Source organism: Elgaria multicarinata, chromosome 8 (genome assembly GCF_023053635.1).
Source record: "Elgaria multicarinata webbii isolate HBS135686 ecotype San Diego chromosome 8, rElgMul1.1.pri, whole genome shotgun sequence".
Taxonomy (NCBI): Eukaryota; Metazoa; Chordata; class Lepidosauria; order Squamata; family Anguidae; genus Elgaria; species Elgaria multicarinata.
Window position 1 is genome coordinate 102,841,749 of NC_086178.1, and position 22,387 is coordinate 102,864,135.

The window sequence follows — 22,387 nt, forward strand, 5'->3', positions numbered from 1 at the left end:
AGGTGGATTCCTGCATTGAGCAGGGGGTTGGACTTGATGGCCTTGTAGGTCCGCCAGTTTGGGCCGGGTGACGCTATACTATGACTGGTAGTAAGTTCTAGTTGGAGGTAATGAACACATGCACAGGATTACTTTCATTCAAGGTATAGCAAGTCAACTGAGCTGACAAGTTAGAATTGCAGTGGGCTGGATACAGAGGTACCTCCATCCCATTGTGGGGTACTCCTTTCCCCAGTCTGTTGGATAACAGCCTACCCCATTCAGCAGGATCCATGAATTCTCAGGAGGTTTCTGGGGGCTTTTGAGGAAGGGGGCAGAAAATTCACCTTCCACCCACTCCAGTCCCACATCACAAAAAACAAAACAGAAGTTGGAAGTTTTCCTTTCTACCCCCAAATTGTATTACATCTTAAGTGACCTACCTAAATTGCTCAATTTTCTCCAAGCGCAGACTTGTAATGGATTTGCAAAGGTTTCCTCTTAGGATTATTAGAGAACGAAATGGATGCTTTACAATAATGCAGTGTAAAAATCAGGCTTGGAAACAGCAAATATGTTATTAGATATATTTACATGTGTGGCAATTGATACTGGCCACTACAGAAAACAGTGGGGCCAAAGTGTGGGTGCTTCCATGGAGAAAAAATGGGCCTCATCTCTCCTCACGCCTACGAACCCCTTCCCAGATGGCTTTCTCATTCGCAGAGGATGAGGAATGTACCTAGATATTCAACAACTATAAACAAGTTGACTTGTTTCTGGAAAATGCTTGATTCAGCTACATGCCCAACAAGACAGTAGCAATAAGAGGGCAAATAAGTAACTGGCTGTTTTGAAACAGCCAGAAACACGATATTTTGGACAAATTTGTTTAATGGATTGGCTGGCTTTGGAGAAAAATATAGAACTAAACAGAACATGTGTGACACAATGGGAATTGAATATTTAATTACTTGATATTCTTCCTGAGAAGGATAGAGATGTGAAACTGCTCAGGTGGCTTCGATTTTAACTAAACTAAGGTCTCCCTATAGTGTCAATCAAAACAAGACCAATAAACTGCTGGGCTAGGACTTTTATTGTTTCAGAAACTGGTACAAGCATAGCCTGGCATGGTGGAAGGAGAATAAAGTTATTGAATTGCCATCTCACAACAGTTAAAATAGATGAGCACTAAAAAAGTTAAGAGGCTTCAGCAGTTTCCAAAATAACTTTTATTCTACCCGATGAATTCCCGTACATATGTTCTCCCAGCTTATAAAAATATTACAATGGCAAAAATTGCAGTTCTTGAATTAAAGCGACATCCTGATGGAATGTCTTTTAGAAATCATTGCTTAGTGAAGGAGTCCACTCAGGATAAAATCAAAAGGAACAGTCAGTTGAGTGGCAGCACTTGAGATGAGAATAGAGAGGAAAGCATAATCCAAAGTGAAATGTGTGTCCCAGTTTGACTTTGAAGGAAAATGCAGACCTGAAGTTCCCAAATGGATTCATTTTCCTTCACATTGCCATTCAAGAGATTTTCTTCACCATTCCTAGTTTACCTAGCTTTCACTGTTTTTGCAATCTTGTCAAAGGGAAGCTACATTTAGTTGATGGTAGTTGTGTAACAGTTGAACAAATACTAGCTAGTTTCCTGACTTTCTTCTGAAAAGCAGAGAACCCTAATAACTATCCTTTTAGAACTCCATTTTTATTAGCCATTTTGTCATCATTCATGGGGGTGGCTACACTCAGTTGCTGTCAACGTATTTTGTATTTCAGTGCAATTAGTTGTCTATAAATAACTTCTGAGCACATATCTGTATTTGGCTCATTCATGCTGGTTTCAATAATGCTCTCTTGGGCTGCTCCAATATTTAAAGTGAGATTACCACACAGCAGAGACCTTCATCTTTTTAGAAGAGGGAGCAGAACTTACACCGGTAACAAATATACACATATTGAAACTAACTTCTTTCCCATTTCAAAACCCCCAAATTAAAGAGAAAGTGATTGAATGCAGTATGTAGCAATCTAGTTTCCACTCGACTGTTTAAAAGTTAAACAGGAAACTGAGCCAAGTCACATTACACTGAAAACACCTTAAAGATCATGCTGAAGTGCTTAGAACATCTGACTTCTACATGAAAGCTGCTTGTACACAACACAAACTTTATTAGGTCTTATGCACTAAGCAGATGAGCCAAAGTGTTTGATGATCCATCCGTATCGTGTGTCAAAGTAAGCTGACATCTACTTCTTTCTGACGCCACCACCAGCAAGCATGGTGGCAACTCTGATAAAGATGTTGAGAGTATCCATGTAAATACCCATACACCTGAAACACAAGAGAACCAGGCATCAGTTCAACATACTTTCGCAATAAAATAATTTACTGTGATTTTGCTTTTGGTTTCTCTCATCAAGTACAGAAAAGGGCAACCCTGTTAACTTGTCAGAGCACTCCTACTGTTAACTAGAGTCAATTCATTGTTCTGTTAGAACAGCCATGCAAATAAACCCACAAAATTTACTAGCCTACATTAATTTTTACTAGCCAGCCTGCCCACATATGCCTTCATTAGTGATTCGTAGTCAATAACCATGTACTTCCATAAAGCTTCCTTGCTTAGCTGTCTGGAGGTTATTCTTACTCAATACAGTCAACTAGGTGACTGGTTATATCTATGCCTGTAAGACATACACGGTTGATTTACGTGTGATAATCTAAAAAGTTAGAATTCGGGAATAAAATATTAGATGTTTCTTCTATTCAACCCAGTCTCCTACTGCACCATTGTCTTTCTAGCCTTAAAAGCAGCAAACATGGAACACAATACAAATAAAGTAAAGGGTTTGTGATTTCAGCTGCAGAACAACAGACAGAAGTAAACCTCTATTACTTCACACCTTGCCAACTTGGAGGCAGAAGTTAATCAGTTTAACAATGAACTGGTTGTGTAACGCTACAATTCTTCTAGGACAGGGATGGAAAACTCTGGCCAAAGGGGCTTCTCCATCCAGCCTGCTTCTCTTCCTGGTTCAAAGCCCCTGCCTTGTCCGTGTTAGAGTAAAGGCAGCCTGTTATCTATTATCAGTGATTGGAGACGAGAGCAGGGCTTCCCTTGTCAGCACTATTGATATGAGATGAGACAAGGCTACCCCTTGTTAGCATTAGAGAAAAGCTGCCTTTATCTAGTGCTGACAAGGAAAAGGCATTGTACAGGACAGGGGAGAGAAGCTGGTAGGCTGGATGGAGAAGAAAGGAAATCCTCCTTTTAAGATAAAAATGTCCTCTGCGGATACATAAGGGCATGGCTGCCAGAGGAATTGGAGTGTGGGGTGGGTGGGTGGGAGGAATTACAACTGTAGAGGCCTGGTTTCTGCTGCTACCCCCCACCTGTTGGACATCATCAGCTTAAGATCTACTGACCAGCTGCTCCTTCCTTCTCTGCAGGTACACAAACACAAGGCTGCCAGAAGCAGCACCTCTGCATCGCGCAAAGTGTGACACTAAGTGCACACTTCGAGTTGCACATCAGAACACACAACGGACCTGCCCTATTGCCCGTGTGGGTATCTACAATTACCCCAAAGCAGCAATTTGCAGCAATTTGCAGCATTTTATATTATTTCATTTCATTTTATAAATTGGAATTTTTAATATGTGCCTGGGGAGCTCAGTCCCACATAACTGTAGTCACGGGTAGGGGGAGGTATGGTGTTGGGGGAACAACAAGCCAGATGAGGAGAACAGGGGCTAGATTTCTTGCAGCTATGCTCTCTTCTGGTTCTTCTCCCAACCGGATGGTTCCTGGCAACCTTGCCAGCTTGGCTGACCTGGTATGTATCACTGAGACCCTGGGTGAACTGGGAAGGGTTACTCTCACCCAACTTTGCCCTCGTAGGTACTTGGTGCAGCACCAGCATCAACTTGAGGACCGGGGAGCGGGATTGCCATGGTCTATAGGCTCTCTAGGCTTCCTGTTTGAGTGCAGGTCTTGAGTATCTCTACTTTGTATTGAGTATCAGAAACAGATTAGGGATTCTGCTGGTGTATGCCACTCAGCTACCTATCAGACTCCCTGCCTGAGCTGTTTGAGGTTGCCTTGGATTTGGTGCTGAGGACCCCCAGGATGGCGGTTCTGGGGGATCTCAACTTCCATGCAGAGGCTGCTGTATCCAGGGCGGTTCAGGACTTCAAGGACGACATGACAACCAAGGGGCTGTCTCAACACGTCATTGGCCCAACGCATGTAAAAGGACACACACTTGATCTGGTTTTCTCGAATGGGCATGAGGATAGTGATCCAAAAGTGGGGAATTAACATCTATTTCCTTGTCATGGTCAGATTACTTTCTATTGAGGTTTAGACTCTCGGCAGCCTTTCCGCTCTGCAAGGGTGGGGGGCCTATTAAAATGGCCGACCACTGGAGACTAAGGGACTCCACTGGATTCCAGAGGGCTCTGGGGGATTTTCCTGCTGGTATGGCTGGTGCTCCTGTCAAAGTCCAGGTTGATCTGTGGAATGTAGAGATGACTTGGGTGGTTGACACGATCATGCCCAAGCACCCTCTCCCTCTGAGCAGAGCCCGGCCAGCTCCTCGGTGTACACCTGAGCTGAGGGCAATGAAACAAGAGGGGAGACAGCTAGAACGCAGATGGAGGAAAACTCATGCGAAGCCTGATCGAACACGTCTTGAGATCATTGTCGACCCTACTCTGTGGCAGTGAAGGTGGCGAAGAGACTTCTTTTCCACCAGCATTTCGACTTCTCAGAGTCGTGCAGCGGAGCTTCTCCAGGTGGTTCATGACCTGCTACACTCTGGGCCAGGTGAGAGGCTGTGGAATCCTCGGTAGCACGCTGTGATGAGTTTACACAGCACTTTGAAGATAAAGTTGCTCAGATTTGTCATGAATTGGACACCACGTTTAATGCAGTTCCACTAGTAGAGGTGTTCAGAACACTGTCTGTCCCAGTTTTATTAGATGAGTTTCAGTTATTGAGGCCCAAGGATGCAGACAAGGTGCTTGGCCAAGTCAGGTCAACCACCTGTGGGCTTGACCTTTGCCCTTCATGGCTCATTACATCAAATATCAGCCTTGGTCACCCTGTGGGATAACCTTTGCTGGGATAGGTGAAGTGTGACCCTGTTGATTCTCATCGACCATGGTATCCTTCTGGATAAGCTGTCTGGGCTGGGAGTTGCAGGCACTGCATTGCAGTGGTTCCATTCCTACTTGGATGGCAGATTCCAAAAGGTGGTACTGGCGAATTATCTCTCTGTGTCATGGCATCTTCGGCTATGGGGTGGTATAGAAATGTAATAAATAATGATGGGGTTCCATAGGGCTCTATTTTATCCTCTATGCTGTTCAACATTTACATGAAACTGCTGGGAGAGCTTATCCAGAGATGTGGGCTGAGGTGTCAAACTGCTGGTATTAACATTCAAAGCCCTAAATGGCTTGGGGACAGGTTATCTGAAGGAACGTCTCTTCCCACATGTACCTGCCCAGAATGAAGATAATCTTAGGGGTCCTTCTCCGCGAGGCCCTGCCAAAGGAAGTGAGGCAGGTGGCTACCAGGAGGAGGGCCTTCTCTGCTGTGGCACCCCAGCTGTGGAATGAAGTCCTTAGAGAGGTTCACCTGGCACCCACATTATACTCTTTTGACGCTAGATGAAGACCTTTTTATTTTCTCAGTATTTTAAGTTAATCATCTTAGTCTTTTAACTTTGCTGCTTTAAATCTGTATAAATCTCTGCTTTGCTGCTCAATTTGATCCTGGTTGTGCTTTTATATTGTACTTCTATATTATGTTTTAATATTGTGGTTTGTTTCATACCTTGAATTGCACTTGATAATTTTAATTTTTGTTAACCTCCCAGAGAGCTTCGGCTATTGGATGGTATAGAAATACAATAAATAAATAAAATAAAGAATTCTTATGGCAATGTTGACAATGTTGCCACTCTACTGCAGTGCCATCAGCAGAATATAGTACATAATGGAACACATCCCAAAACATGCAATCCTAGATCTTTAGATTCAACCCTATGCATGCTTTGACAAACGACACAATCTTATGCATGTTTAGACAGAAAAAAGTCCTACAACTCCCATCTGGTTGGGGAATTATGGGAATTGTAGGCCTTTTTTCTGTCTAAACATGCATAGGATTGCGCATTTAGAAAATGGGGTTCTCTAAATCTGTTCTATCAGTATGTTACATTTCGCAAGACGAAATACTTACGAGTTGATGGGATCGTACTTTTGTAGACCTACACCATACATCGGCTGAGTCTCTGCCCTTTTTACAACTTTCTGGGTATCGTAGAGCAGGAACAGACTAAAAAGTACCAAGCCGCCATAAACAGCCACAGAATAGAGGCCAGCACCAAAGACAGATGTCGGAGGAAAGAACATGGATCCTGGAAGACACACATACAAAGGACATTAAGAACAAAGCATTCATTTTTCAGAGCACTTTCAAATGCTACAAACACACCATAATGGAAAGCATTATCTGAATAAGCTATCATGATCAACCACACTGGGTGATCCTGAGTATGACATCATACTATATCAACCTCTCTTCTGAAATTTCTAAATTTAGAAGTCAGATATTTGCCCTTTCTAAGTTTCCAAAAAAGCAAAAAGAGAAACAAGTCACTCTAGCATCAAACTAAAGATCTTTCATAGGGTGAGAAATGTATACAGCCAATTCCTTGGCTCCAGCGGAACTGTACAGATTACAAGTCTGCAGAGTATTTTTGTATGTCATAAGCTATTAGAACCGTCTGACTACACAAAATATGATGTATATATTAAGAACATCAAGGAAGTTTCATTCTGGGCGCTTGAGTCAAATTCCTAGTACAGCACGATCTATTTACCAACAGAAGAAGCAAGCACAAGGCCAAAGCCTACTCCCAGGGGTGCTCCCATGTTCAGAAACTTCTCACTTGGCGCGCACATGGCCACAGTTGAAAGACCACCTACAATTCCTGCTGTATACCAAGCAGCTCGGATGAGCAGAGGGCCACCCAGAAGAGTCAGAGGAGCCACCACGGCACCCATAACACCTACGTGAAGGAAAAGATGCTGTTATTAATTCAATGACACAGCTGCATGCAAGGCACATTAAATGCACGCTACATTTTGTTTGTTTATTCAGTGGAATAAGACAGCACCATGGGGCAATTTAAATAGTAATTCTAGTGAATTGCTCCTCTTCAATGCAGATGCTCTGTGTATGTGCGGAGTCACTATATAACAGAGATCTCAGTGGAGTAGGGGTTGGAAAACAATGCTGTATGCTCTCCAAACATACACACTGCCCCAAAAGGTTCCTGTCAGCGGAAAATAGGCAAGCCACGGTGGTGGGGCAAGCATATGTTGTCGCTAACGGAACATTATCTGCAATAATCAGACCACACCAATTAATTTAAGATTAGAGTTCTACTCCCTCATCCACCCACACATATGGGCCAACTACAACCTCAATCTATGTTAGACGCAATGTGAATCTTGTAGGGATGAATGGCATTAAACTAGAGGGACCCAACACGGTAACGCTAAGGCCTTGAAAATGAAACTGCATAGATGTGGAATAGTGCTCTCCACCCTACCTTATGTGCTTCCAAGATGAAATAATTTAAAACTGTTAATGCAAACAAGTTTTACAAATGTGTGAAATAATGACTATACAGCATTTTTCTGAAATGCTTCATATATATTGCCTTAGTCTTTATAAGAACACTGTAAAGTAGGCTACTATTAGCCCTATATTGCAGGGGCCTGAGTCTGAGAGGAAGTGAGGGAGGTTTGTCTACAAGGAAGTTTCCAACGCATATCTTAAGCTCTTACTCACACTATATCAATTCTCATATTATACCGATAGGTAACTCTGGAGCAAAAAATTCATTGGCTAGGATGCAAAGTCCTATCCACAAAACACTGCCATGCATGCATAGGGTGCTGCTCTTAAGGGCCCCCAATGTTTGGGGTGAAGAAATTTTGGGGAGGCCACAAGGAAATGCCACTGAAACGAGGAAGCCAGGATTCTCCCATGTGCAGGTGGAATACAATGCATGGTGGCTTGGATCCCTGAGCATTGTATAGTTAAGCATGATCATACCTGCAGGCATGTGGTTCGAGGTCAGTGTTTTGAATGTTTTGAACGAAGTCATGTATGTGCAGCCTATTGCTGTCCGTGAAGCTGCACACAGAGTGCAGGACATGGAATAATGGGCTCAAGTTAAAGGAAGCCAGATTCCAGCTGGACATCAGGAAAAACTTCCTGACTGTTAGAGCAGTATGACAATGGAATCAATTACCTAGGGAGGTTGTGGGCTCTCCCACTCTAGAGGCAGCTGGACAACCATCTGTCAGGGATGCTTTAGGGTGGATTCCTGCATTGAGCAGGGGGTTGGACTCGAAGGCCTTGTAGGCCCCTTCCAACTCTGCTATTCTATGAAGCTCTATGGAACAGAATAAGACCTCTCTGCCCCTGACCCAACTATAAACAGGGAAACCCTATTAGAACAAAGTAGCAGTAGCTCATCCCCAAATCAGATTAAGGTGACGGGGGTAGCATTGGAGCAGTCACCTCCTCAAATCCAATAGATGTAAGAAGTGATCCAATCTAGCCACGTTTTGGCTATCGAGGAGGAAAAGTTCCAGTTCCCTTAGGATAATTCTTCCCTGGAGCTCTACAACCCCCTTCCAGCTGTTCTGTGTCTGCAACGGTAGGGCACCCAACAATTTTAGAACCACTGCTGTAGAGCGCTTACAATCACTTGATTAACACATTGTAAGCTTGAAGTTCAAGTCTGACGAGTCTTGATTGTCAAGTGTGTGCTTTTGACCACAAGTGGGATCAAGAAACACAGGTGAGCTGTTCGGGGAATCTTGATGTTAAGCAAGCAACATTTCCAAGGAGAATGAGAAGCCACGTACCTGCATGAAGCATCCAAGCCAGATGTTTAGGGACAGGGCTATATTCGTAATCAATTGATCTAACCAACATTCCAGCCCCAATCATTGCTGCAAAGGTTGCACCGATTGCCTGTAAAAGATCATGACTAATGAGGCATTTTTATAGCTGTTTTACTCTAAGCGCTTTATAGTTGTCTAAAGTTCACATACGTTATTGCAATATTTACTCAGGGGCTTTCCACAAATATTTTTTTCACTCATTTCTGCTTTTTTGATCGATATGTTTGTGCAATTAATGTGTTTCTAAGCTAGCGTGCATCTTAATTGCCATTATATTTTTAGGTGTAAACTTAAAATTGTAATGTTTGAACCAGCTGTAAGAGAACAGCCACTTTACAGGATGAGCTAATAAAGTACCAGCTTAGAAATTTACAGAGAGTTACCCAGCCTGGAACTGATCTAGTGTTTGATAAAGTATGTAAGTTCTTATGTAGCAGGACATGTTGTTTCAGGTCACTGAAAATGATTTCACATTCCACTTGGTAAGTAAATGAAATTTACTGCATACATAGCTTAGTGGCCAACTCTGGAGATTTCATGCAATTTATTTGCGTTTATGTACTTGATATTTCTGTGACCTTCTACATAAAGGCATTTTTTTTTTACTAAATTACCAATAGCTCCCTCTAGTGGAAGCAATGGCTCTTCATTGATTCCCCTGGCACGATGGCAGGTACTGTTTAAGAAGCCGCTAGCATTGTAGCTACAGTATGACTAAAAAGCTATACTACAAAAACTTCTAAGAGGAGAAAAATTATAGCTCTGCTTTGAACATTTAGCTTCTCCATAAGGGCTACAACCCTCTTTGAGACTTAGTTTCTAACCTTAAGCAAACTTTGCCATCACCCGGGTTGGAAATTTAGGGTAGTGAAGTGACTGTACAATGATGGAGCACTCAGACCACCCACCACTTTAGCATGCTATTGTAAAGTCTTCCTTTTACAGCTGTGTGATAAACGGGGAGTTGGGAGCATCATAGAATGTTATTTTGCTTCACCTTACTTTCCCACTATACTCACAAGCAAATTAGGAAGATATGCTTCAAAGGAGCTTTGTTAAGAATTAAGCTATGACGGAAACCCCAGAAAAACAAACCCTGATCATTAGAATTCCCTTACTGGTTGAATTTAAACAATAATTTTTTACTGACACCTGCCTCTTCACTGAGTGTACATAGGCCTCGTTAGCAACATTGAAGCCCCACTCATTTTAATCACTACTAACAGCTATTGTCCCTGTTCAGATGACATGCTAAGCCATGGTGGTTAAGCATTTTGAGCTCAACAATATGGCTTAGCATGTCCTGTGAACCTTACTTAATGTGTCCTGTGAAGCATTCCTAACCATGGTGGCTACATAACCACGTTTTAACCATGCTGACTAACCATTGGCTGCAAAAGAATTAGAGGCCTAACCTTGGCTTAGCATATTGTCTGAACAGGGTCATTGAAGAAGCATGAGAGCTTGGGTTAACCCTCAATTTGTGTAAAGTTCTAAACTTGATTAGCTAGAAGTACCTAACCCCACACACGAAGAATCAGTCACACACATGAAGAAAAGTGACCTGCCCCCATCTCATTTTTCACTTGGCAAGCAGATGCAGGATAGGTCACAGACCATGCCTAAGTTTCCAGCTCTCTGGGTTCCTTGAGAGCAGAAATGCCACTCAAACAGGGTTAAAACCACAACATATTTATAGAACACTGCCTATAGGCCAGCCTTTTCATCAAGGGAGCCTTTGCAGGTTATGAGAAAATTTAACTCAATCAAGGAGAGGTTGAAGCTTTCTCTTGAGATATGTGTTCTGATACATTTTAGATAGATAACTCTAAAAAGGATCTTACCAGCCAGGAACCCCTCATCATGACACCCATGAGAGCAGGAGATCTACTGACTAGCACAGCAGACAATGCTGTTAAACCAACACTTCCTGCAAAGTACATGTAGGTTGAACGGATTCTGTCTTTCACATACTGCGGCCAAATGCTAGAAACAAACACAAAACACGTTACTGATGTTTTCGTGAATAAATACAAGTAGCTAGTTCACAGCTTCACAGAATTGCTCTCAAAACTAAAAACAAAGCCTTTAATGCAATAGGTTAATGATTAGAGATGGATAGATTTTGTTAGATCTGTTCCATCTGTGTTTCATGGATTGTCAGGCATTTTTTGTTCTCTCATCTGCTCATTGACGGAATTGGATTTTTTAGGGATGCATGAGAATTTTGTTCCACTTCTGCTAATGAGCATTAGTGCAAGTGCAAATTAGCAGAAATCCCCTCCCAAAGTAAAAAAGAAGGCAAAACAATGACAAATCTGTGGAATCTGCACAACATGAAAAAAAAGCTTTTTTTCCTAAAGCTTTTAGAACTTGATTTTGACTTTACTTTTATATTGCTGGTTTTACTCTCCCCTGTGCCTGTTTGGTGCATTCCCTTCCCTTTCTTATTGTTTTATTAATAGGGTCTTGCTATTTTATTGTTTTACTATGTACACTGATGGTGCTATATAATAATAATAATAATAACAATAACAATAATTTAATAATAATAATAATAAGAAAAAGAAGAAGAAGAAGCTGATCTGCCTCAGAATCCATAGGTTGGATTCATAGAAATCTGAACTCATTTGAATTTGTTGCAGAGTTCTCCGACATCCCTATTCACAGCACTAACTCAAAGCTTTCTGATCACCCTGCCCCCTTATGACAACATGTGTTATTTGTGGACACTGCGATAAAAGTGAAAGGCAAAAAATACAATGGATTGGACCCAGACTTTGTCATGCTTAGAGAAAACTCACTGAAATCAATTATTCATGGCAAACTCAATTTACATTGATTTCAATGGGTCTTCTCCAAGAATGGCTAGTCTTGGATCCAACCCACTGTACTAGTGATCCTGTTCAGATGATATGCTAAGTCATGGTTGTTAAGCATTTTGAGCTAAACTTTATGGCTTAGCATGTCATGTGAACCACCATTTCTAATACTTGTTTGAATTAACTGCTTTAATTTTTTTCATGTCCCCTTGGAAGCACATAAGGTTGTAGGGTGGGGAGCATGGTTGCACATCTTTGCAAATTCATTTTCGAGGCCTTAGCATTAGCATGTTGGGACCCTCTAGTTTCATACCATTTGGACCTATAGAATTCACATTTTTACTGATTTTTACTGCAGTTACTTTAACTATCTTGCCTTGATTTTTTTAAAAGTTTCAATATATTTCAGGCATTTTGCTTACATAGCTTTTTCAATGGCTCCGATCTCATTAGACATCCCCAGTCCATAATAACAGACGGCTCCAAGACCAACAACAGCACCCCCAGCAACAATCCATCTTCCCATCTGATCAACTAGTAAAGAGAAGAAAATAATTATACTTCTTGAAATGTTTTCTTCCTCAATTTAGGATCATACCAGTGCAATTTTTATTTTTTTTCTGTACTAATTGTCTGAAATCCAATGAAATAGATGTTGAACAGTTAAACGATTGTGTGTGCGTGTGTATGCATAACTTGTGATCAGAGACAACTACATGTCAGTATGGCGGCAACCTGAGAAAATCCTGAGGATAATTGTAAGGATTTACATCTGGCTGGCACAAATTTTTATCCAGTATATACAACACATCAGCCATTTATTGTAACTTGCAAGATGATTGATTGTCCCATTCATATTTTTGTAGTCCGCACAACAAAAGTCAAACATTCATCAACACACACGAATGGGCTGAATTTAGCTTGGCAGGTTCACAAGCTGGCCTGATATGCATAACATTTTTTTAAATTTACAGGTCAGACTATAAAGCCTACTGTAACTCCTAGCCTCTTGTGCCCACGAGGCTCTATAAGATAAAAAAAATCAACATTTTGGGTTATGTTCAACACTGTACAATAAACATCTCTATAGAGGAAAAAAAATAGTTTTACACTTTCATTTATTAACAAATATTTCATTTTTATCTTTCCTGAAGGCGTATAGCAGTTTGCAGTACCAGAAACCATCAACATCTTCATTATATATTTATGGCAACAAAACTGAATGAACTGCTATAAAGCCTGTTAACTCTGTGCCTCTCACTTTATATCTCATGCACAGGGCAGTATCCAATGCTGCCGCTGTGTTTATGCCATTGTCCAAGCTCTAGTGTAAGTGACACCTAGTGCAACACCAACAGCGTATCTTAGTGTGACTGGTTTCTTGGAGAAATTCACTGTACCAGTAAACACTGTTAGTGTTGTGCTAGGTCACTTACACTAATGCCAGGTCAACGGCCTACATGGAGCGGCAGCATTGGATATTGCCCACAGACTTCAACTTTTATATTTCAAAACAGCCTTCCCCAACCTGCTGCCTTCCAGATGTTTTAGACTACAACTCCCAGCATTCCAGAGTAGTGGCCATGCTTGCTAGGGCTGATGGGCGCTGAAGACCAAAACAGCTGGAGGGCACCAACTTGGGGAAGGCTGGTTTAGAACAAATGCTTTTTCCAATTAAACTTCAAAAAATAAGGGGACGAAAAATGACATTAAATACAGCTCAAATAAATTAGTTATTATTCATAAGCTGCAGGGTAGATAAGGTTGTGATGAGGATGGACTGATTTAAATCACATTTTTCAAGTAATTCACTTACTTCCTAGACAACCATGCATACTGATAGGCTACTATAAAAATTAAAACACACTGATTTCCAATGAATTTCAAAATATGTGATAATTCAGCCGAGATATCATTTGCTTTACAGAACTATGTCTAGTTAGAGACAAGAGGGGGTGAAGAATTTTGAAGTTAATGGATTTGCTTGGCTTTGGGATGTGTCCAGTTGGAAGCCTTTAATCATACATGCAATGTGACCCATGTCATATCAATAGCACTTGCCAAAAGTCTGATATTTCCCTTATGATTGCTTCAGTTGTATAAAAAGAACCACCTATAAGTCAGTTTTCGGACAGCCCCTCTCTAACCTTGCCTGGGGCTACTGAAAGACTGATGTGCCCTGAAGGGAAAGGGAGAGAGAGAGAGAGAGAGAGAAGACCGGGGAAATCATACTATCAGCTCCTGAAGAGATCACCAATGACCTCAGATAATCCTGACGTTTTATTTTTTTTGTCTTTTCTATCTTTTATTTTGGCATTTTAAACTGTAAATTGCCTAGAGCACATTGGTAGAAAGTCATTACATGAATGCAATAAATAAAATGCTTTTGACAGAGTCATGAATTAAGCTTACGAGGCACTGTTTGTATTAAAACTTCTTTTTTGTTTTAAAACTTTTTTAAAAAAGCAATTTCAAAATTAATTTGTCTTATACATTTCAAGAATTGTATGCCTCTTTTAAAACAGTCACTATAGCTGAATTGTGAAGATACAGAAATTGATTTGTACCTACCCTGGTTTTGAGCTTTGCTCTGCCTTTTATTTGACAGTCAGTGGAGGTTTGAAAGGCACACACACATACCTTTAAAGGCTGTCTCCATCGCTGGTTCAAAAGCTGCTTCCTTAATTTCTTGACCAGTTTTTCCCCGTCGTATACCCATCCTGGCTCTGGAGGCATATCCCTGATACAAAATAAAATCAAAGAAAGAAGAGTGAATTTAAAATTCCTGTTAGGTCAATACAGCTGGCAAATGTTCCACCTGTCAATTGGAAGAAAGATTTCAGTACAGGGCAGTAACAATTTTGGACAGGAGTCAAACACTGGGGAAAAGTGGCTGGAGTTGAGAGTTATCTGTAGCTACATGTAACACATACAGGTAATAAAACATATGCACACACAAAAACTCAATTCAGCTAAAAAAACTGTTAGGAAACTAAGTGATTATTATAATAATAGTTTTTTTTAAAGTATTATGCAAACATGAAGAGTGATTTCAGAAACCTGCCAGGAGACTTTTATCATCCTAAGGAACATGAAAGTTTATTTTATTAAGTAGTTTTAAAGAATACAGAGAACATGAAAAGGAGGGGGGCTTCAAATGCATCCACAATGACATGGGGATCGCTTCCCTCCAATGCTATCATGCATAGCTACAGAATATGAATGATGCATGCAGCCATGTGAATAAGATTTCTCTCATATGTCTTTCCTACCTAATCATCCCCTGGCCAGGAGGAAAGCAGATGGGATTGCACACACCCCTGCCCACCTAGATGGTTGTGTTATTCACATGCATACAACATCCACATGGCACTGTAACACAAGGAAGCAGATCCCACGCCAGTGTGGAAGCACATGAAAGAGGCCAAGGACAGAACAGATTTCAGGCTGGTTTTGATGTAGCTGAATCGGCATGCAAAGTTATGCTGCCTTGGTCATTATTCACACCGTGCAGGACTGGAGTGAATGGACAGAATGGCCTGGATCAGATGTAACAAGAAATCATGGTTTCCTGCCACGTGAACAAGCTTGCAAGAACCTCAGCTTTGTGAGCTCCCCCCTCCTCTTTCAGACACCAGAAAAGATCAAAAGTGTCCACTTTTAAACTAATTGGTTCCCTCTTAACAACCAAACACAGAGAGCTGTGGGTTGCTTAAATTATAGTGAATACATGGAAAGAAGAGGAGGAATGAATAAGTCTGAGACTTGGGCAGGCATATTCACAGAGTAGGAAAACATATTTCCTGCTTATGTCTGAACCAGACCAATAAGCCATCCATCCTCAAAGGATAACCCTTAGGTTTGACTGCAAACAAGGGGACTTCTTCAGCATCTCAGATATGTCGACTAACCAAAACATATGTAATTGCTAGCTAATCCCTCAGTGTCACCTGTTATGTTTTTTAAGATTATAAACATAAGCCATATCTATGCTACCTGATTGTTAAGAAACAAAAATTAGGTTGCTTATATCACATCATGATTCATGCAATGATTGAACAACTTGCAATAAAAACTTTTAAAAAATTAGAAAGCTCAAAATGAAGGATTCGATTCCAAAAGAGACGTACCTGATAAGGCTGCAGAAGCCACTGTTTTGTCTTCAGAGTGGAATTCCTCAAAGCAGGTGAAGTCTGAGTGAGTGCAGGGCGCAGACTCCTGCAGGGGAGAGCCCGAAGGCACACCAGCCTTGCTGCCAACATGACTGCAACAGTCAAGTTAATGGCAAGTTCTACCTGCAACAACATTAAAGCAAGATGGTTAAACCACAGCAACTGTACTGCAAAGGTAGGAGAACAAGTGGAATGGAGCAGCGAGCTAGTTGCTTATGTCATCATATAAAACAGCAGGATATATGGAGCCAACACACATCAGACTTACCAGTTTAGCAAAGCAGGGGCTATTTTGTCGGGCAGTGGCTTTCCAAGGCCGTAAGCAGAGGTCTTTTGTACTGGCAGATGCCAGGGATTTAACGCAGGGGTGGGCAACTTGTGACCCTCCAGATGTTTTGGCCTACAACTCCCATCTTCCCTCACTATTGCCTATGCTGGCTTGGGCTGATTGCAGTTGTAGGCCCAAACATCTGGAGGTCGAGCTACCCACCCCTGATGTATTAAAGCCATTGCTATAGCTCTAACAGCCCCTCCCTATTTTTATGTATAATAAAAGGTACACTGAAGTTGAATGAGAGAGTAAACTGTCTTGCATAACAGAAGGAGTTTTAAAAAATCTACTCCACCACTTGTAAATGTGTACAAACCAGTTACTGGGAAAGAAGGTAACAAGGTTTTACAAAGGAGAGACAGAAAGAGGGGCATTTAACTTCCAGCCTTCTTCACAACCTTGGGAGACTGCAAACCTACACCCTTTTCTTGCAGTTGCCCCAGCAAAGTGAAAGCTTGCACATGTCAACTTCAAGGAAAAGCCGTCCCCCTCCTCCCAGGTCTCATTTGCCACACAGGGCTTGTCTGACTATTCCAGGCATTAAACCAGAAGCAGAGCACCTTTCCTCCAATTGCTGCTTGTTGCATTTTCATGCAGAGAAAGTCCTAGCAGAAGTGGATAACTGCGCAAATCTCAGCATTTGTGAGAACATCCGCGCACACACAACGGTTCCAGACAAGACAGAAAATCTATGAAATAGTGCAAGCTAAGAATCTGTTGTTTTTTGCTGCTGTGAGAAGTCTGATTTAAAATGGATGGGTATATCTAAAAGGAAGGGGCTGCTACACAGGTCTAATTTGGGGGGAGCTGGGGACAAGACCAAGAGAGCTATGGAATGGAAGACACTGTTGTCTCTCTCTCAGGTTGTACCATTGGATACTGAAATAAGGGGAAAGACAGAGAAATGGTTGCTATTGCGATCAGACCTCAGCCAAATTTGGGAGACAATGGGCCAGTGTGAAGAAGGCATGAAAGAACCATCTTGCTTTAATGTGAACCGCCCAGAGAGCTTCGGCTATTGGGCGGTATAAAAATATAATAAATAAATAGGATACTTCCAATGGTTCTGTGTCCAGAATCTACCCTGATAAGGCCCTAGGATTATGCCAGTTGCCCAAAGACAAAAGGAAGCTGTTTCTGGGCAATAAAGAAAAGTGATGTAATTAATTTTTCCCCTCCTCACACCCACAGTCTACCAATACAGAACTAAATTTTCAGTTACTATGGAAGGGGCAGAACAGGTGGATCCAATCAGAGAGTAGGAAGAGGTTTTGGGGTGCTGGGGAACAAAGCAAAGGGGCAGTTGTTTTTCTTCTTCACTGGACTCCATCTTAGCTTCAGATCTCTCTTTTACAAATACAAGCAAGGTTTGTGTTATCTTGATGCCTTGTGTCTGAATATAGGCTGAAACCCATCTCTCTTCTTTGGAAAACCGAAAGAAGGGAACTAATCTAATTATTTCTACTTACAATAATTTTACAAATCAGTTAGGTTTTTCAGCGTTGAGTTTTCCACAGATTCTGATTCATCTTTGATACTTCTTTTGGGAGATTTTATTCCTCCCTAATAAGAACTTTTCCATGTGATTTGTACACAGAGCTAACTTTTTCTTGGGCTAGATTTTTTGGCTTGTGGAGAATTTCATAGGTTTACCTTTTCCCATCTCTTTTCCTTTTATTTTCTTTCCTGATGTTTAGATTTGACTACTTTACTTTTAAATGTTTTCTTCAATTCCGACTAACTTTCTACTTGGATCCAAGTGGCAGTGATATGGATTTTCCAGAAAATTTTAATTTGGAAAATTTTCCTATGCAAATTAAGCATATTTGAATAAGCTAACTTGCAACGGAATTTTTTTAGATTGCATTGGAAAATCACTAGGAAGTTAATTTAGCATATTTACAAAATACACTCAAAATAAACAAAGCTAAAGAAGTATACCATGTTAAATTTTTGTCTCAATACACAAGTATTGGAGGGGGGGATTAAGGCACACTTAATGTTGTATTATGTAGACATTTTTATTGGTATGTAAAATTTTAAAGACAATAACATATATTCCCATTTATACTGTTTAAATGTAAGAACGAAACAAAGGTACTGGAGCCCTCCAGATATGTTGGACTACACTTCCCAATATCTTTAAGCCAGCATGGCTGGCTGGGGATGTTGGGAGTTGTAGTCCAACACATCTGGAGGCACTAAGTTGGAGAAGGCTACATGAATTAATTTTAGTAACCAAAGAACTGTGCCTGATTTGCTGACAAACATCTATTTTAGCAGAGTCCATATCTTTTTTACTACCATTGAGACATCTATTTATGACATATATTCTCTCACCTGAGACACCTTAATTACAATTTTGAAACTGACAAGCCTGCCTAATATTGTATTTGCAATTGGCATCCATTGATACTAATGGACTTACAAAATGACTATGTTTCCACAGGAAAATAAAGAACTGGATTTTTTTCCACCCCACATCACCTCAGACCCTAGGACTTCCATCTAAGACTACATGAGCCTGTCTCTCAGATCTCTGCTTGGGAGAAGAAGCTACAAAACTTTCTTCCTCAGCTACAAAACTTTCTTCCTCAGGCCAAACTGCTGTACAGCTTGGAACATAGTAAGCTTTAACTAGAAAGCTGGTAGATTAGGGCAGATGAAAGGTTTTATAAAGGGTTAACTGTAGCTAATTTTGCATGTTGTAAGCCTTATATACAAGACCCGCTTCATCTTATACTTTAATCCAAGTTGTTCCACAATGCACTGTTCATTTAATCATTTTATTGTATTTTCTCTGAAATTTTTATTTTTCTCTTGTATCTTGCAGATTGTGCCTTCATTTCATAAGCCTGATTCCTTGTTTATCCACTGTAATTTAACAAATCTTAAAGACAGGCAGGCTGGAGTAGAGATGGTTCTCTCACCAGGCACCTTCACATATGATTTTCTCATACTGTTACACTAAATCAGAAGCACAGGAAGTGCATGGGAAGAATCCTCCGCTAATGAAAGCACACATCCCCTTCGAAATTGGAAAGCTGGTCATATACATTGTGCGACAGGTAAATGGCTGATGACCTTCTGTGATGTAGTTTGCCTGGAACGGAACAGGGGCAGTACAGCACAAGCACACCAAGTGTTTGCTGGAGTGAATTGGATACAATTCAGAACCTCTTCAAAAGCTCCATGTGGATAGATCTTTGGTGTCCTTGATGGAACAAGCACCAACTCAGTAAGCAGTTTAAGTGGTTGTAATTTAATTAAAGCAAAATAAAGTGGCAAGGCTTGGAAGAATGCGTCACTAATGCATCCATCCTCTTTAAATCTAACCCTGTGACATAGCTAATAACCATTTCATATTAAATCAGAAAATCAAGGCAAGTTCTTGATTTCCATCCTAAAGAAACTGAAGATGCAATGTTATTGCATATTTAGACCAAAAAAATCCTACAACTTCCAGCATGCTCTAGCCAGCCATGCTGTCTACAGAATATTGGGAATTGTAGCATTTCCCCCTCCCTACGCATGCATAAGATTGCACCCTAAATCTCAGGGAAAAACAAAGTCATAAGGTTGGATACTAACTGAAGACAAATTCAGTATTAAACTAAAGAAATCAGCAACTACTGATACACATGGTAATAGTTTTCTCTCTGCCCTCTTAATCCCCAGTTTTTAAGATTCAGTATAGAATACATCACATGGCCTTTTTAACAACCATGACTTAGAAGGAATCCCTCTGTGAATGAGAGATTGAGAAAGTAATTTCCATAGAAGTGAAGAAAAAAAATGTTTGTACTTTAATGCTGCTCTGATAAGTGCCACAAGAAAGCAGGATTCTTTTTTACTACATTTGCTCTAGAAAGTTGGTTCGGAATCCATTACACATATTACAAAGATTGGCAGACAACTCTGGGAAGAAAAGCCCCATTTAAACTGCAATCCTATACAGTTACCTGGGACCAAGTCCCAATAATTTAGATGGGACTGACTTCTGAGTAGACATATATAGGCTTGGACTGTTAAAAGTTTTAACCAGAATGCTATGGCAAGATATATATCTCATGAGGTTATTTTAGACCTTAATTTTAGTTTCTCCAAACTCCGGGGTGGGGGGGGGGGGGAGGGGAGGCTGCAGTTACTAAAAACATGAAGCAAGACGGAGTAACATTTCTGGCACGGCAACCATTATGAGTTATCATTCCTTAACAGCAAGCAACTAAATGCTTAGTCAGACTTGTATGATGTCATAAAGAGTAACAAAAAGAGGGGGGAAAAGCCATGTGCCTAAAAGCCTATCAAGTCCCCTAATTCTCAAAAGCAGCCATTAAAGGGATATTAATAAGACTGATGCAACAACTTAGAACCAAGATTTATAGTGGTTCCATAAATCAATAATACATGCATACACTGAATTTTTTTTTTATACACTTCTGGATCCAGTGCCCAGATCAGAAAGGTCTGTTCATTCCTTTACACCATTACAAATGTTTATTTTTATTCCTTCCAAGGCTTATATTATACCGATCAGGAAGTATCATTTCTATGATCAATGTACTTTGTATAAAATACAATGCTTATTTTTTTTTACTGATTATGCAACAACAAAGCCACAAGAAACTATCAGGAGTTGGAGAATGTTTAAAAAGCGAAAAAAAATTGCCCTATTTTGGCATCCTTTACCCAGCAACAACCAACCTGAGTAACATTCTAATAATAATAATAGTAATAATAATAAAATGTTACTCAGGAATGTTACCCGAGTAACATCCCCCCCTCCCCCACGAGACACCCTCCTTTCTCCCTCAGCAGATGAGGAGAAGTGGGGGAGGGTCCTGGACGGTCCCTAAAGTGTTGGTGAGGGAAAGGACGGTGCGTCATTCAATTATTACGGTTTACCCCACAAACGCAGCCTCACCGATACAAAAGGAGGCGGTGGCAGCGGCCACAGGCATTTGCTGCGAGGGCCTGAAGGGTCGCCCCGCAGCCATGGCAATGACCCCGCCGCCCCCCGTTTGCCTCTTTCCCACCCCGCTCACCTCTCAACGTCCCACCACACGTCGTTTGCGTTCCGAAGCAAAGCCCGCTGGGAAGACGACCGTGCCTCCTCGTTTTCATTGGCTCGGCTTTGTCCACGTGTTATCCCAAAGAATGGGCAAGGGAGCTCTTCCGCGGCCATCTTGGCTTAGGGCAAAATACGTCTAGGAGGCTGCGGAAATTTCTGAAGAGTTGGAGGAAAGCGGCCATCTTGCTTTCTGGTGGGTGAAGGTGGCAGCGGCCATGTTTGATGAGGCCCCTGGAGCGTCGTTTCTGGACTCTCGGCGTAGTTTCTAGAATGAGAGTTCGTTGGAAGGACCGTTTTAAACGCGCTTCTGTCCCCGAGCGTGTTTAAGGGGGGGGGGGCTTACTCCCCAAGACGCGTCTACCTGCTTCCCTCGGATGATTCCCCGTAGCGCTAAGCTTTCGCGGTTGTTGTTGTTTTTGCTACCGGGCGACAGCGATCCTTTGCATACCAGGAAGTGAGTTTAAGGAGGGGAATGTAAAAATTCATTACAAATCAACAGAAGACCCAATTCAATTCAAATTTGGTATGCTTAAAGCTCCCCCTAATATCTATTACTGTGCCAATTTAAGTGTCTTTATCTTTAAAGCTTACGCAGATGTAAGCATTTCTTTAAAATCCTGCTCCTGCGCCCCAGTGGCAGCTCGGAAGATACGCTCAAAGAGTAGGGGCTAAATATTTATTTATTTATGTATTTATTTATTACATTTCTATACCACCCAATAGCTGGAGCTCTCTGGGCGGTTCACAAAAATTAAAAACATTCAAAGTATAAAACAGTATAAAACCATAATATAAAATACAATATAAAAGCTCTACCAGATAAAAACAGCAGCAATGCAAAATTACAAATTTAAAACACCAAGTTAAAATTTATTTATAGATTGTTAAAATGCTGGGAGAATAAAAAAAGGTCTTCACCTGGCGTTTACAAGCATGTAATGTAGGTGCCAAGCGAACCTCTTTAGGGAGCTCATTCCGCAGCCGGGGTGCCACAGCAGAGAA

General features: G+C 41.1%; 1 protein-coding gene across 1 annotated transcript; it reads right to left on the reverse strand.

The window, feature by feature from the left end:
• Nucleotides 1-1,060: 1,060 nt before the first annotated feature.
• On the reverse strand, nucleotides 1,061-21,422 carry GHITM (growth hormone inducible transmembrane protein). The gene is made up of 9 exons (XM_063133141.1): nucleotides 21,360-21,422; nucleotides 15,942-16,106; nucleotides 14,452-14,551; nucleotides 12,234-12,345; nucleotides 10,834-10,975; nucleotides 8,951-9,059; nucleotides 6,886-7,074; nucleotides 6,243-6,420; nucleotides 1,061-2,323 (listed from the first exon to the last, which is right to left on the reverse strand). Exons 2-9 carry the CDS (start codon nucleotides 16,071-16,073, stop codon nucleotides 2,239-2,241), a joined length of 1,047 nt encoding a protein of 348 aa, XP_062989211.1. The 5' UTR covers nucleotides 16,074-16,106; nucleotides 21,360-21,422; the 3' UTR covers nucleotides 1,061-2,238.
• Between the last annotated feature and the right edge of the window lie 965 nt (nucleotides 21,423-22,387).